Genomic DNA, 14187 nt, shown 5'->3' with positions numbered 1-14187 from the left:
TTGCTCTGGCATCAAAGAAGCATTATGAGGCTTTTATTGCTTTTAAAGCACCGGTTACTGGGAGGAGATTCCCCTCCTACGCTTCTCTCTTCCTCTGTGAACTCACAGAAACTCAGAGTGTGTGCTTCTAGGTTTGTCCCGGCTGTGATGGAGCAATTACTTGTGCCGCGTGGTGACTGTGCACCACCGCTGCTGTGGCGCAACAGGACGCCAGATTTCAGAGGAGGTTGATCCTGGATTAAGAAGTTAGCCAGGGTCCGAGTCAGGAGGCCTCCCCCCCCCCCAGCTGCCCAAGACAGCTTTTATTCCCTTGAACAGCACGCTATTGGATATGCTTTTATAAATGATGGCTTTTAGAGGAGAGGATGAATGACAGGGGCGGTGGTGATGTTACACAGGGGGCTAAGGTCATAAATCAGCAAGCTGTGAGAAGGCAGGAGACACGCTAGCTGGGACATTTATAGGCTAAAACAGTAACAGGAAAAGAGATGACACTGCAGCGGCATTGTTTGCATCAACTGGTGTTAGCTGTTCAAGCCATCAATATAATAATACATTGATATATATGTTACTGATCAGATATACAATGTGTCGCTGTCTCAGTAATTATATATGACGCCCTTTTGGTTCATAAATTGAACTGAACACTCAATCAAATAGTTGTCAAGGAGGTTGGATAGCAACATTATGTTTTTCTTGTGAACATGAATCTCACAACAAGGGGTGCTGATGTACCTGTGCAGCATAAGAGTAGTGATTTACATGGACCTCATGCTTTGCAAGAGGTAAAAAATGAATGATTACATGTTTCAATGCTCATTTAGACACCTGAATATTGTGTATTTAAGACTAAGAAGAAGAAATTGTGAACCTATCCTTTAATTTTATTGTAAATGTAAAACAGCTAAATCAAGACCAACACATATTCTTGATATAACTGACTGCATGTGTTGCTCAGACAGACACCTTGACAATAAAATGATATGCTAATGGAGGCAGGCTTACCTTCTCGTCTAGGGCTTTATGGTGTTCGAACAAGGACTTGAGTGCTTTGAGGACCTCGACTTCGCTGGAGACTCCCGAAGGAGACTGAGCCTGCCGCTTGACCACTGTCATACGAAGTGACCGCTCATGTCTGGACACCAGGCACTCCAGATGCTCCAGCAGTAGCTAAAGAGACACACATGAGAGGTCATTAAACATCGACATCATCATGTTTGAGAGCAGAAATCCTCTGCACAAAAGGATAATTCAGTCAGGTGCAGGTATAATGAGAAAAGGGTTTGCAACTCCAGTTATTTGTAGTTGATCAGATGTGTAACAGTCATTTACAGTAATTAAAATTATTTTTTAGTGAAATGTGTGACATGTGTAATGCCTTGACATTTTAAAAGTTATGGACAATGTAAAAAGAAAAAGTCAAATCTACTCAAAAGTGACTACAATCCTTTCAACAGTGCACAAAAGGGATTATGCTAATGTAGGTTGCTGCCAGGTTGCTAGTTAGCATGTTAAGTCAACTGCCAGGAGAAAGCTTCACAAGGACAGAAAAGAGATGCAGAGCTGTGGGGTTGACTTCCAGAAATTTAGCTTATACAGCATCCACAACTGGGATAAAAAAAAAAAAAAACAGTATGTGACTGGAAGGAAGAATATCCATCCGACTGCAGAGATAAAACATTAATCATTGCTGCATCTCGCCCAGTTTCAGCTGTGATATCAGTGTACAAGATCCTCTGCTTTCCTTTCTCTTTGTTTCTAAACTGAATCATAGAGACACTGTGGAAGTTTCATGGTCATACAGATCTCAACACTTCATCCCCTCCTGGGTATCGTCCAAGGATATAATATTATAACCCAAAAATAATGATCTGGTTTGAGGGTGTAGTGCCAGATTTGGAAAGTTACTGTATATGAAATTGATCCCTGCAAACCTCGTTGACTTCATCTCTGGCATACCTTCGCCTCACTAGTCTAAACGTCCCCCTTCTGAGTCTGCCAAACAATCTGCAGCTGGATTACATGTATTGTGCAGCTTGCATTTTAAACAAAGCTCTACAAACATTCTTACTAAGCATCACACACTAAGCATGATATAATTTAATTATTCAAAGAAAAAAGAAACAAAAGAAACCAGAAAATATTCACATTTAAGAAGCTGGAACGAGTTTTATACAATATCTCCTCTTTTATATTGATCTTGGTGGTAAAAGAAGACAGCAAAAGCATCACTTTGCTGTGTATAACTGGCTTACATGTTTTCTCTCTCATCAATAATGACTTTAATAATAACAATAAACTTTATTTATATAGCACCTTTCATACAAGGAACGCAGCTCAAAGTGCTTTACAATAAAGAAATTGCATGCACTGAGTGCTTCACATGAAAACAGACATAAAATCAACATAAAAGCACAGAAAGAACGCCATAACTCGTGTAACAAAGGATGGAAAATAAAACATAGAATGCATAGAATGTATAAATTCAATTAAAATACAACATTTTAGAAGAAGCAGCAGAGCATAAGAGTGAAGCAAAGTGCAAAAATGAATTCCTGTATCAGGAAAGTCATAGCTAGTTAAAGGCTATAGTGAAGAGATAAGTTTTTAGCTTTCTTTTTAAAGTATTTAGCGAGCTGCCTTCCTTGATATCTATCGGTAGTGTGTTCAGTAGCTTTGGGGTGTAACTGATAAAGGCTTCATCCCCAATTTTCTTTCGGCTGTTGCTGGGAGCCTTCAGTAAACCAGCAGGAGATGATCGCAGTGTTCTTGAAGGCAGATAGTTAATGAGGGAGTTTGCAATGTAGCTTGGTACTTTGTATGTAAGGAGGAGGACCTTTAAATCAATTCTGAATGTTAGAGGAAGCCGGTGCAGAGCAGCTAAAACTGGACTAATGTGCTCTCTCCTCTTGGTTCTGATTAATAGCCGAGCTGCAGAGTTTTGAATGAACTGAAGTCTGTCAGTGGTTTTTTCGGGAGGCCAGTACAAAGTGCATTACAGTAATTGAGTCGGCTTGAAATAAAGGCATGAATCAGTTTTTCAGCATCTTTTTGATTTATAAATGGTCGTACTTTAGCTGTGTTTTTTAAGGTGGAAAAATGATGTTTTCGTCACCTTTTTGATGTGGGACCTGAAGCGTAGATATGAATCTAAGATAACACCAAAATTTGTAACCTCAGATTTAATCCGGGGAGTTAATTTCTCCAGATTATTGTACAGCATTTCTCTTTTTGTTTTGGGGCTGACTAGTAGGATTTTAGTTTTGTCCTTGTTTAACTTAAAAAAATGATTGCTCATCAATTTATTTATTGCAAAAAGACATGTAGTGATGAGTTTATAGCTGCAGCATCACTTGGTTCAGCGGAGATGTAGTTATGTGTCATCCACGTAGCTATGGAAACATACATTGTGCTCTCTAATGATGTCACCAAGTGGCAACATACAGTACAGTGCAGTACAGTGAGAATAATAATGGTCCAAGGCAGCTCCCTGGTGCAACCCAAAAGCAGTTGTCATGTTTCTCAGACATTTGATGTATGTTTCGAACCAGTTTAACAAACAGTCAGAAAGACCAAACAACTTTTCAAGACCATTGATTAGGATATCATGGACAATCGTATCAAAGGCTGCGCTTAGATCTAAGAGGATAAGAATTGAGACCTTAATTTTCAGTTTAGCAAGAGCAGTTTCAATGCTGTGGTTTGTTCTGAAACCTGACTGAAATTCATCCAGTATATTGTTTTCTTTAAGAAAGGAGTTTATTTGCACTGAAACTATCTTTTCAAGTATCTCACTAATGAATGTAAGGTTGGCTATCAGCATATAGCTGGTCAGTGTATTACCATCTAGGTTTGGTTTCTTAAGTAAGGGTTTAACAGCAGCTGTTTTGAAGGCATCTGGGAAGATGGCTGTTTGAAGAGACGTATTTATAATCTTCAGGAAATGACTTGAAACACTGTCGAACACCTGCTTAGAAAAACGCTGTAGGTACAGGGTCCATACATGAGGTGGAGGAGTTTTACAGCCAGCGACAGTCTTGCAAAGCTCAGTTAATGTAATATAGGTGAATTTTCCCATGGTTACATCATTTTTACAGGATTTGCTGAGATCATCTGTGTTTACATCAGCAGCGTCTTCGATGATGAGATCTAGCAAGCATGAAATTGAAGACAAGCATTGTATCATGCAGTACAGCCAAAGACTCTGGGGTCTGAAAAAAAGGGATGCGAAGTAGTCTAATGTGAAAATAGAGGGCTCTAAATCTATATTTACCTTAATGCTGGTTGGAACAAGTGGTCAGCATCATCATCATGGGATAAAATTTCATAAAAGCTATTATTGAGCTTAACCACGCATGTCCTGTAAATGCATCGTCTTCCAGAAAATGTTACGCATCCATATGAGGTTCCAAATAAAGTAACAAAAGAGAAGCAAAACTGCCATCCCTACCCCAAATCTGATCAATAACATAAAGTCTGCTGCATCTTTTGTATGACTCTAACTTTAAGAGAAACAGAGACACAATGAATGATATTTCTATCCCCTTTTTTGTTATCACCGTCTCAAGCAAAATCCATTGTTGCCTGTAGGATGAGGCAGACAGATTTTCAATAGAAACCATTTTTAGCCGGCAGAGGTAATCAAAATCTCTGCAGGAGGGGGCGATAATGGTCGGAAGTCCTGCAAGAGCACGAGGGGTTGAAAAAGACCCGGTGCAGACCTCTGCTGTAGTTAAAAGAGACTGAGTGCCGTCTTGTCTGTCGTCTGTCTGATTCAACTGTCTCTGAGAGCTCCATCAGCAGCCATCATGTCTGCAGACACACTCCTGCACACTCGACAAAATGCCCACTATTGAATCAATCAGGAAGTGCATGTTTACTCTTGACTTCTGTGTTAGGTAATGCCTCCAGAATAACAACAGACAACAGCCACAGTCTCCTCCTGTTCGGTACATATTTTCATATGCTATCTTGTTCCGTCTTGTCGTGTCTCCGCAACGCTTCTGAGTCTTTGAATTTACATGCATGTCATTTGATTGTGATGCTTTCTGCTGTCATCATGTCTGTTGTCAGCTCCTAAGTCCACTAGCTGCCTGCACATGTCTTTTAAGATTTAATTATAAACTGTAAAACCCTACCAGCCACAGAACCAAGCTTAATTAAAGTTTGGTTGGTAATTGCCCATTGGAGGATTTGAGGTGATAATAAAGTGAGAGAGCGAAAATGACTTTTGTCTGTCCCTGTTTCTTGCGCCTCACCTCCCTCTTTTTCTTTTCTTTTTTTTCTCTCTCAGGCGTTGTTGTGCTTCAGCCTTCTGCCTCCATCCAGAGAAAGATAGTGCAAGACTGTAAATCCACACTTAATCAGCACCGGGATGGAAAACAGAGTCTTATCTGTCAACAGCAGAGCATGCCTACTGCTTTATAAAGGAAATGTTGTTGTTTTTTTTTATTGAAAATACAAGACTTCAGCTCTAATGGTTTTCGTTTTTTCAAATACTTTGAACTGGACACTGCAGGGCATCAGTGCCATTTGGACTTAGTTTTACTGTTGAGCAGCCATCCAAGTGAAGTAAGTGGAAAAATGCTCAGGCAGAATGTGGGGAGCTAATGAGGTATGTCTGGGCATTGGAAACAGAGAGTGCACATGGTTGCTCCAGTGCCTCTACAGCCTTAAGAACCGTACCCACCAGATAGCTTAAGCTTTCTCAGGACGCTGTCTATCACAGGGTGCAGCAGCAGGCTTTGCTTTTTTTGGAGCTGACATGAAAAATTTGAGACAAGTTTTTGAAACTTTAGAGAAACTTGTTGGATGCAAATTTAAGAGGTTGAATATAGAAGACACAAGCATCAGTAGAAACTCAGAGAACTTTCCTGCTGAATCAATGACAAGGTAAAGGCTCCTTAAATCGTGATTAGATGGAGATTCTAATTGATTAGTTGTTGACAGGATGGCGTAAACTGTTAAGTAGATGCTCTGAAGTGTGTGTGGAATCCGCCCTCACCCTGGTGTTGTTCCTCTCGGCTTTGAGTTCAGAGATCTCCTCCTCCTTCTCCAGCAGCTGCTCCCTGCAGGCGTTCAGCTCCTTGGTCAATGCAGCAAATTCCTGAGCAAGAGAGAAAGGATGGGTCAGCATCACACAATATTCTGCAACAGCCTTCCATGTTGTAAGGTACAGTGATGCAATAAAACAGAGTAGCAGGAATGGTTAGATAGTAGCTGACTGTAAGAACTGAACAATGAAAATATATCAAAGAAGGAATCATCAGCCTTTAAATCCAGGTCAAAAATGATCCCAGATAATATTGCACTCCCTTCTGGCAAACATTTAAAATGTGAAAAACCTTTCAAACTACAGCTAATTTGATATTGTACTAAGAATAGGGCGGTCTTGCTACTACATCTGGGTAAAAAGGTTCAATCCATTGGACAATAGGGGGAAAAGGATTGGATGCACTAATGGTAATCTGTGGATAAAAGAGGATTGGCTCTATACAGTGGTGCGGGCGCGGTGCCAGTCGTAGTGGGTTTACACCTACTGACTGACGGCACATGGGAGGGATGAGAGGACGGTGCTTTTTTACTAGCTGTGGAGTCCTACTATAAACCGAGCATGACGCTATGAGCTGAGAGGAGAGACATTTTTTTTTTTTTTTTAGGGGAGGAGGAGAAGAATAGGAAGAAGACAAAGGAGAATGAGTAGGAGGAGCAGAGAAGAAGAAGAAAGAGGAGGAAGAAAAGAAGACTTAAAATCTTTTCTGTTTCCAGAGCAGCTCAGCTCTATTTAGGCACTATTCAGCACTAGTATAGTAGTAGCACTAGTAAAATGTAGCTTAGAGGTCACAAAGAGCAGAAACTAAAGAGCTGTGGCCTCTGTTATGAATGGGGGTTTGCCTAAAATAGTAAAATACCTACAAACAAAGGAATGCAAACTTCTGCTTAATATCTCAGTCAAGTCCAAAACATACAGTTCCAGCCTGCCGTTGCAATGCTTTGGTCTCTTCTGCCAGACCAACAGCTATGCTCTCTGTTTGTCTCAGTCTATTTTTCTGCAGATGGATACTGACAAAAGAATTTAAATACGCCTGAACTACATTTATACAGCAATTACAGCCTGATCACCCTCCCGGTCCCTCTCCCAAACCACAAAAACCAGTCTTCCGGCACTCTTGTTTCACTCTGGAATATTTGTGTTTTATGACAACACTGTAATGTTTTGGATATATAACCATCAGAGGAGGAGAGGCTGCCTGTCACACATGAAGGCTTCAAACCTTTGTCCCTGTCATCCTGGTCTAAATTAAGCAAAGACTGAACAGACATGTCTTCGTACGTGCCTGACGTGACCCACTCCAAAGACATGACTGTCTCCGATGTGACTCCTGAGTGACAGGAGGGGTTGTGTTACATTTTAATGTCCAATGGGTTGACGTGACGCAATAACCAGCATGCTATATGTTTGATTACATACAATAGCCTGAATCTCAGTAGCCAAGGGTTGCAGTGTATATTGATTTTGGTCAATGCAGAAGCAGTAGCACAAGAAACCATTATGAAATCTTAAAATGAACTAAAATAATAAGATCGATTAACACCACAGATTCCACTGATTAATATTATTGTTTAGAACTGAAACAATTAGATTCATTGATAAACTGATTGATAAACAGCTAATCGTCAACAACTTTAATAATTTTAATAATTCTCTGATATCATTTTATTATAAATTGAATATTTGTGGGTTTGGTTCAGACCAAATAAGCAATTACAATAATTCATGTTGGACTCTGGGAAAAAATTTCACTATTTTTTGACTGACAAAAGAAATTAATACTAAGACTAATCAGTAATGAAAATAGTCATAGTGTCACTTTATTAATATAGTACTTGTCATAACAGCGTTACAAACTGTCTGCTTCTCATAAAAAATAAAGTTATAAAAATAATGAATCCTCAGAAGCTGTCAGTTAAATAGAGCTATTGTAGTGATCTGTCTGTCTGACACTGTAATTCAGAATCTGTACCACATCTGCCCTTCAGGAGACATAGACAATCACTCTGTGTTACAGACAAACTCCAGGGAGTGTGACAATATTGTGTCTCATAGCTACAGCGGCGAAACAAATCCTTATAGACCTTATAGAGCAACAAATCCTCTGCACAAAGAAACCATACTGCTAACTCACGCTGTGTTATGAGTGAAGGCTTTGAAAAGCAAAGATTTTAAGTAATTTACAACAAGCAGTGCAGCTAGGTGAAGTAAGACGGCCTCTCCAGTCTGTTACAATATGGGTAGAATAGTGTGAAATCCCAGAGTTGCAGGCTTCAGTCATGCTCGTTTCAGATCTTTACAAGGACCTGAACTCCTGTAAGTAATAGTGGGACAACCAATCCATCTGCAATATTCAGGATCAGAGGCTTTGGGATCATGCAAAATCTTTCAATCCAATTAATTTCTAAGTGGATTGCTGCAGGCTGCTGTTGCAACTTTCCACTTGGAGTGGCAGGAGGGTGTGAATGCAGGTTTTAAAATATGGAAACCCAGAGCAGCCATAATGGCTCTTAATGTTTCCTGCCGGTTACCTCGGGATCATAACTAAATCATCACATCTGTGTTTGCATGATCAAAACTTAATTATCTCATAATTAATTAACATTTTGTAGTGCTCATGCTTTATTAGATACACATTTACAATCTAAATCAATCCGCACAGCCCTGCAAAAAGTGAAGATTGCAGACAGATGTTGATTTAACTATGTGGCAATTTTTATGGCTGTTAGTGGTGGAGTTGGACTGCATTATTATAGTTTTTCTAATGCTCTGTCCAATCCATTTTGATGATTTTACTTTATAATGTCATCAAATACTGATGAAAAATTCATAATTCTATATAGCAAACTTGCTTTTAAAAATTGTGATGTTTTTTTTTTCCAAGGATCTTTCAATGTGGCCCTTTATCAAAATATGATTTTCATCTTTGTCCGACACTGACAAAATACAACCTGATGTGTTCAACAGCTGTGGTCTGACCTTGTGATTTTATTCAGTTCTGTAAGGCAACTTGAGCAACAACAGTAAGGAAATCAAGTTGGAATCTTTGTGGTGAATCTCTAAAATCAGGATTTTGTTAAGACGTGTACATTTGTTTGACTTCTTGTCTCAGTGCAAATTGTCTTTTGTCTCATCCAAAATCGCATAAAGTCTCTATCAAGGTGATGGAAAACATTGGGGAAAAAACACTGGGGGAAAGGTGGGATAAATATTTTTATTTAACTGGGTAAAGCTGTCAAATGACTGTAATATGCCACTTGAGACCACACAGACAAAACCAAGCATTTGGTCCCGACTTCTCTGACAGGAAACACCAATGAAAACCTGATTGAAGTTGGTCCGCAAAAGTCAAGAAACCAAAGGTTAAACTGTCAGGACACATGTGTCTGTAAGGGCCTGTAGAGTTAACATCTGGATTATCTACAAAGGAGGACCAGGTCAACTGTTGAGGACCCAGCTGGTGCCATGGCAACAAGAGATAGGGGGAAAAAAAAGTGTTGGCGTGGTAACCAAGTCATCTCAATCAAGAGTTGACCTACAATGAGCCACAACTGAATGAAGACAGAAAAAACTTTACATATGCAGTTTGTAAGATAATAAGGGCTATTTTATTAGTATTTGTTTTAGATTAGATTAAATTTAAATTATTCCCAATGCAAGATTATATCTGAATATTGCTATATATTTAAATTATTATGAGGTTACCACACTAACATTAAAATTACATTTCTTGAAACCTTTTATTATTTTCCTGCTAAAATCATCCAAATTCCCCACAGTGATCATTACACTTTCATTCTATCCTAAATTATCATGGGAATAATATGTAAATGAAGCCTTTCAGTCATTAAAGTATGCAGTTCTTCTTTGCCTGACTGCATTTTACAAACTTGGTGTGTGCTTTAGGTCAGGCACAAAAAAAGAAGCTTAGAGCTCAAAATCTCTCTCCCAGAGGAATGTAGTTAATCACCCCCTCTTAAGAAAAAAGCCCTTCTGCAAATTGCACCATTTGCTTTAATGCTAGTGAGACCCAACAATCCCTTGGTTGTGCCCCAACAGTGCTGGTAGGCTTCAACTTCCTCAGGATCTGACTATAGTATAGACTACTCTCTCTGCAGCTTCCTCTTTAAACCAGCTGTCTCACAGCAATCATTTCTCTTAAAACCAAATTAAAGAAAAGGCTGTGACCTCAGGGGCGAAGAGATGTTTTTAAGACTGGCTTCCTCAAGGCTACACTGTCAGGACCTTGATAGATTATAAGCTCCACTGAAACAACATTTCACATAGTTAAATTCCTGCCCTTAGTAGAATGATCTTTCCATCGCACAGAAAACCAGTAACAGATGAACAGTGAAAAGACTTCTCCATCAGAATTAAACTGATGTTGGTATTTGTGGCACTGAGAGTAAGGTTTCAGTTCATTTAACAACAATAAACCTAGCATGCACTTTAATTAACTTCTCCATGTTCTATCATCTAGTCATGTCTCAGGCCAAATGTGGTACATACAAACACAAGCATACACACATGGGCTGGCAGGGAGTATGTAGCTTTAAAATAATCAAAGGGTGTGCTCAGACAAGTACCAAACAAGATGTAATAAAGCTTTAAGAAGTAACCAGATAATGAGTGCTAATAGCAGCTTTCTGGTTAAAAAAAATAACACAAAAGACTGTGATTAAGTCGAAAAGGAAGGAAATGTAAGGAAACGTATTTCTATTTCATGGAATAGTTTGATATTTGGCTTTCTCTCCGGGGGTTAGCTTAGCCTAGCAAAAAGAAGCTAAAAAAAATCTGCCTACCAGCCACTCTAAAGCTAATAAATGCAACAATACAATGTCTGTTATCTTTTTTGTTTAATCCATGCACATTATTGTAATATAAAAACAACAATTTATGTTTTTTTAAACTTAGAAAAGAGTCTTGCTTGCTGGTTCCCCACTTCCAGTGTTTATGGTAAGCTAAGCTACTGTGCTCCCAGACATTACAGCAGTATTACACATCTAACTTCCTTTAATGATGTATTGAATTAATAAATCTGAATAAAAATAAACAAGAAAACGTCTTTTTGGATAAACAATCATGTTCTTACATCATGGCCTTGCAGTATAGTTTTAATGCTCTACTGTGATTGAACCGTGAGTATTAGCTGATGCATTACAATTTAGCCAAGACAATTTCTTAGTTTTTACCTGCAAATAATATGAAATATATTGTATTCTGACAGAAAATTATATTAAAAGTTCATCAAACAATAATACATTCTAGAAAAGACTCATTTTTATAAAACTAAGAGTGGTCCTTTCCTTTAATTTTCCCAAAAAATGTTTCTGTAAACTTATATGTGACTTAATATGACACCGTGCTTGTTTGCATGTCTATTACTCTGACATACTGCATCTTCAAATTACTGGCAACGCCTGTAACATGTAGACAACCACCAGTATCAACATAATAGAAACCATATGAGGTGTAACATAAACCACAGAGCTGCTTATACGCTGGCCACACTGAATTATTCACAGCATTGAAAATGCAGCAAATGGGAGTTTTTATTTCCATTCAATGATATTTATTTTGCTCTATCGCTCAAGGAAAACACAACCTGGTGATTTTTTTATTCCCAGGAAACACTGCCTCCGAGGCACTGCTCTCATAAATAACCTGAAAATGGGATGGTAGGGCGGAAAGAGAGAGAAGCGAATGGCCAAACGCGTTGTGGTGGAAATATGATTCAGTGAGCAGAGAGACACAGAGAAAAGTACCAGCACATAAATAAAAAAAAGGTGAGGATGCACATGCTGGGCTTGCGTGACAGAGCATCTTCAGCGCATCAGGTGGACAAGAGGACTTTCACCTCTGCAAGCCAAGCAGAGATAGAGGATGATTTACAGTATACACACTCACACACACAGTGCACTGTTGGGGGCTCGGGGACATTTGAAATCTCCCTCAGGCGAAGAGATGACAGTAATGCTGACATTCCTGGATGCTGCCAACTGCTGCCCAGCTGTGAACAGCAGCAGAGTTTCCTAACAATAGCAGATCTGCGTTTTTATGATAATTAGGAGGTTTTGATTGCTATGTCGACTGTTAAATAGGAAAGAAAAGGAGCATCTGCATAGTTGGCTGAATATTGTACACAAGCTCTTTAAGAGTTTGTCTGCGTTTTCATTCAAAATGTTACACAAGGTCATTTCAGCAGTGGCCAGTTTTGATGAAGTGTTACTGCTTTGTTTTATAGCCCATTCAAACAGCTGGGAAGTATAAAATTCCACTTGGATGAACTAAGGTTTTGCTCCAAGCCTCTCTCTCTAGCACTATTTTACCCATGACCTGCTGGACAACTATCCCCCCACCTCCCTCTTTTTCCCCACTTCTCATTACCAGGGCAAACTGCCTAGCAAGGCAATATGTCAGGTAGAGTGTGTGTGTGTGTATATGTGTGTGAGTATGTCTGGAAGGTGAACTCTAAATGAAATGGTGGACAAGACTTACTCCCTGAGTGGGCTGACTGTCAGCCAAAATTACAGCAGCAGCTCCATCTTTTTTTTTTTTTTTTTTTTTTTTTTTTTAAATAGAGGTGTGTTTCTGCAGGAGAGTCATGCTTCCAGGCTAAAAACAAAACCCGCCAATTGCACATTACTCTCAGGAGAGACTGAGAAATGGTGGTGTGATTGACGGCGTGATGATTCACCGAGTGAAACACGGAGCACAGCTAGAAAAAAAAAAACTGCCATTCATGTGATGACACTACCTCCATCTCCTGCAGCCCAGCTAAGATAAGAAATATAATATGAAATTAGGCAAATGAAACCGAAAAGAAGTAAATACGACTTTACTGTATAACCTCTAAACTTTCATGGCAAGAAGCTCTCAAACTGTAAAAAGGAGCTGCTTGTGAATGCATCGTGACTCTAATTTGGTGCACTGGAAAAAACACTCCTGGAAAGTACCAGACGATGAGCAATGATCCACAAACAATATTCTGTTTGTGATATTTGTGCTTTCTCAATTATTACATCTGAGTTCCAGAGATGCTTCACTGTAGGTCTTAAATATTTGATAAACAGCGTTATATTTACAATGTGAGACCAAAGAGAGGACATGGACAGAGGGTGCTGGTGAATAAATGATGAGATGAGCCTCCTGCTATCAATGTTGCTTTTCTCACAGTTAACAAAATGTCGACGCCGCACTAAAGCAGACTTATGTCACTGTAATCAAATTTACACATTCAAATAAGTTAATGGAAACCTACAGCCTTGTAATTACACTGTATTTTGTTATAATCAGGGTTAGAGTATGGTAAATATGGGAATATGACTAAGCTGCAAAAGACTTTTTTTTAACTTAAGTATCCAATTTCTTTCCATTTTCAGATTATTCTATATTTTCCCTGTACTTTTTTCTTCTATGTACTATGCTCTACTGTAGGTATCAGGGGTTGGAGGGATGTTTTAATTCCTCTGAGCATTTGAAGGCTGGGACAATGTTGTGAGTATTTCTTTTCAAAAAAATCCCACACAAATGTAAGTATTCAATCCTTTCCAAAGATTTCTAAACCTATCTGCATTGAACAGCCTCTGAAACAGCATTTAAACCATCCATTTGATGACGGTATGGAAAATAATATCGAGTATAAAGCTGATAGATGACAACAAGCAGGAACAGCTAGCTCATAAGTAAATAAAATAAAGAAACAGGACACTGAAACTCAACACTGAAAAGCATATCCTGACATTTTTAGGTATTTTATTTAGCTACTAAGCAGGTTTCATATATTTTTTTTACAGACTGACAAACTATCTGAAGCTGAGGCACCTCCATCATATCAGACACAACAGCAACTCTGAGTGGTCCACCCAGGACCAGTGCCAGCTGGATTCCTGGCCCACATCTTGCTGATAGAGAAGGATCGGTCACAGAGACTTTAGTTCCGACATCAAGGAGCCAGGGAGACCATGAGGAACAGACTCTGCGCATGAGTTTCAGCTCAGCCAGCAGGCTCATTTCTTTCAGCTTTAAATATTCAAGAAGGTTATCCGTGCTGATCGAGCATCTCCTCTTCTTCGTGGCGACATGCCGGTGAGTTGAAGGTGGGTGACGAATGTTACAACAGCAGTAAGCGCGCT

At 39.2% G+C, this 14187-nt stretch overlaps 1 protein-coding gene across 9 annotated transcripts in view; it reads right to left on the bottom strand.

Moving 5' to 3' along the window:
• ppfia2 (PTPRF interacting protein alpha 2) overlaps positions 1–14187 on the bottom strand; it is a 158848-nt gene that overhangs the window by 41785 nt on the left and 102876 nt on the right. For all 9 annotated transcript variants that reach the window (XM_042402503.1, XM_042402504.1, XM_042402506.1 and 6 more), the window contains 2 exons: positions 6005–6106; positions 1006–1170 (listed from right to left, as the gene is read on the bottom strand). In XM_042402503.1, coding sequence (XP_042258437.1) covers positions 1006–1170; positions 6005–6106 — 267 coding nt within the window. The remainder of the gene's footprint in view (positions 1–1005; positions 1171–6004; positions 6107–14187) is intronic.

Source organism: Thunnus maccoyii, chromosome 23 (genome assembly GCF_910596095.1).
Source record: "Thunnus maccoyii chromosome 23, fThuMac1.1, whole genome shotgun sequence".
In the NCBI taxonomy this organism is placed as follows: domain Eukaryota; kingdom Metazoa; phylum Chordata; class Actinopteri; order Scombriformes; family Scombridae; genus Thunnus; species Thunnus maccoyii.
Note: the sequence above shows the minus strand (reverse complement) of the source record. Positions and strands in the feature narration are given on the sequence as shown.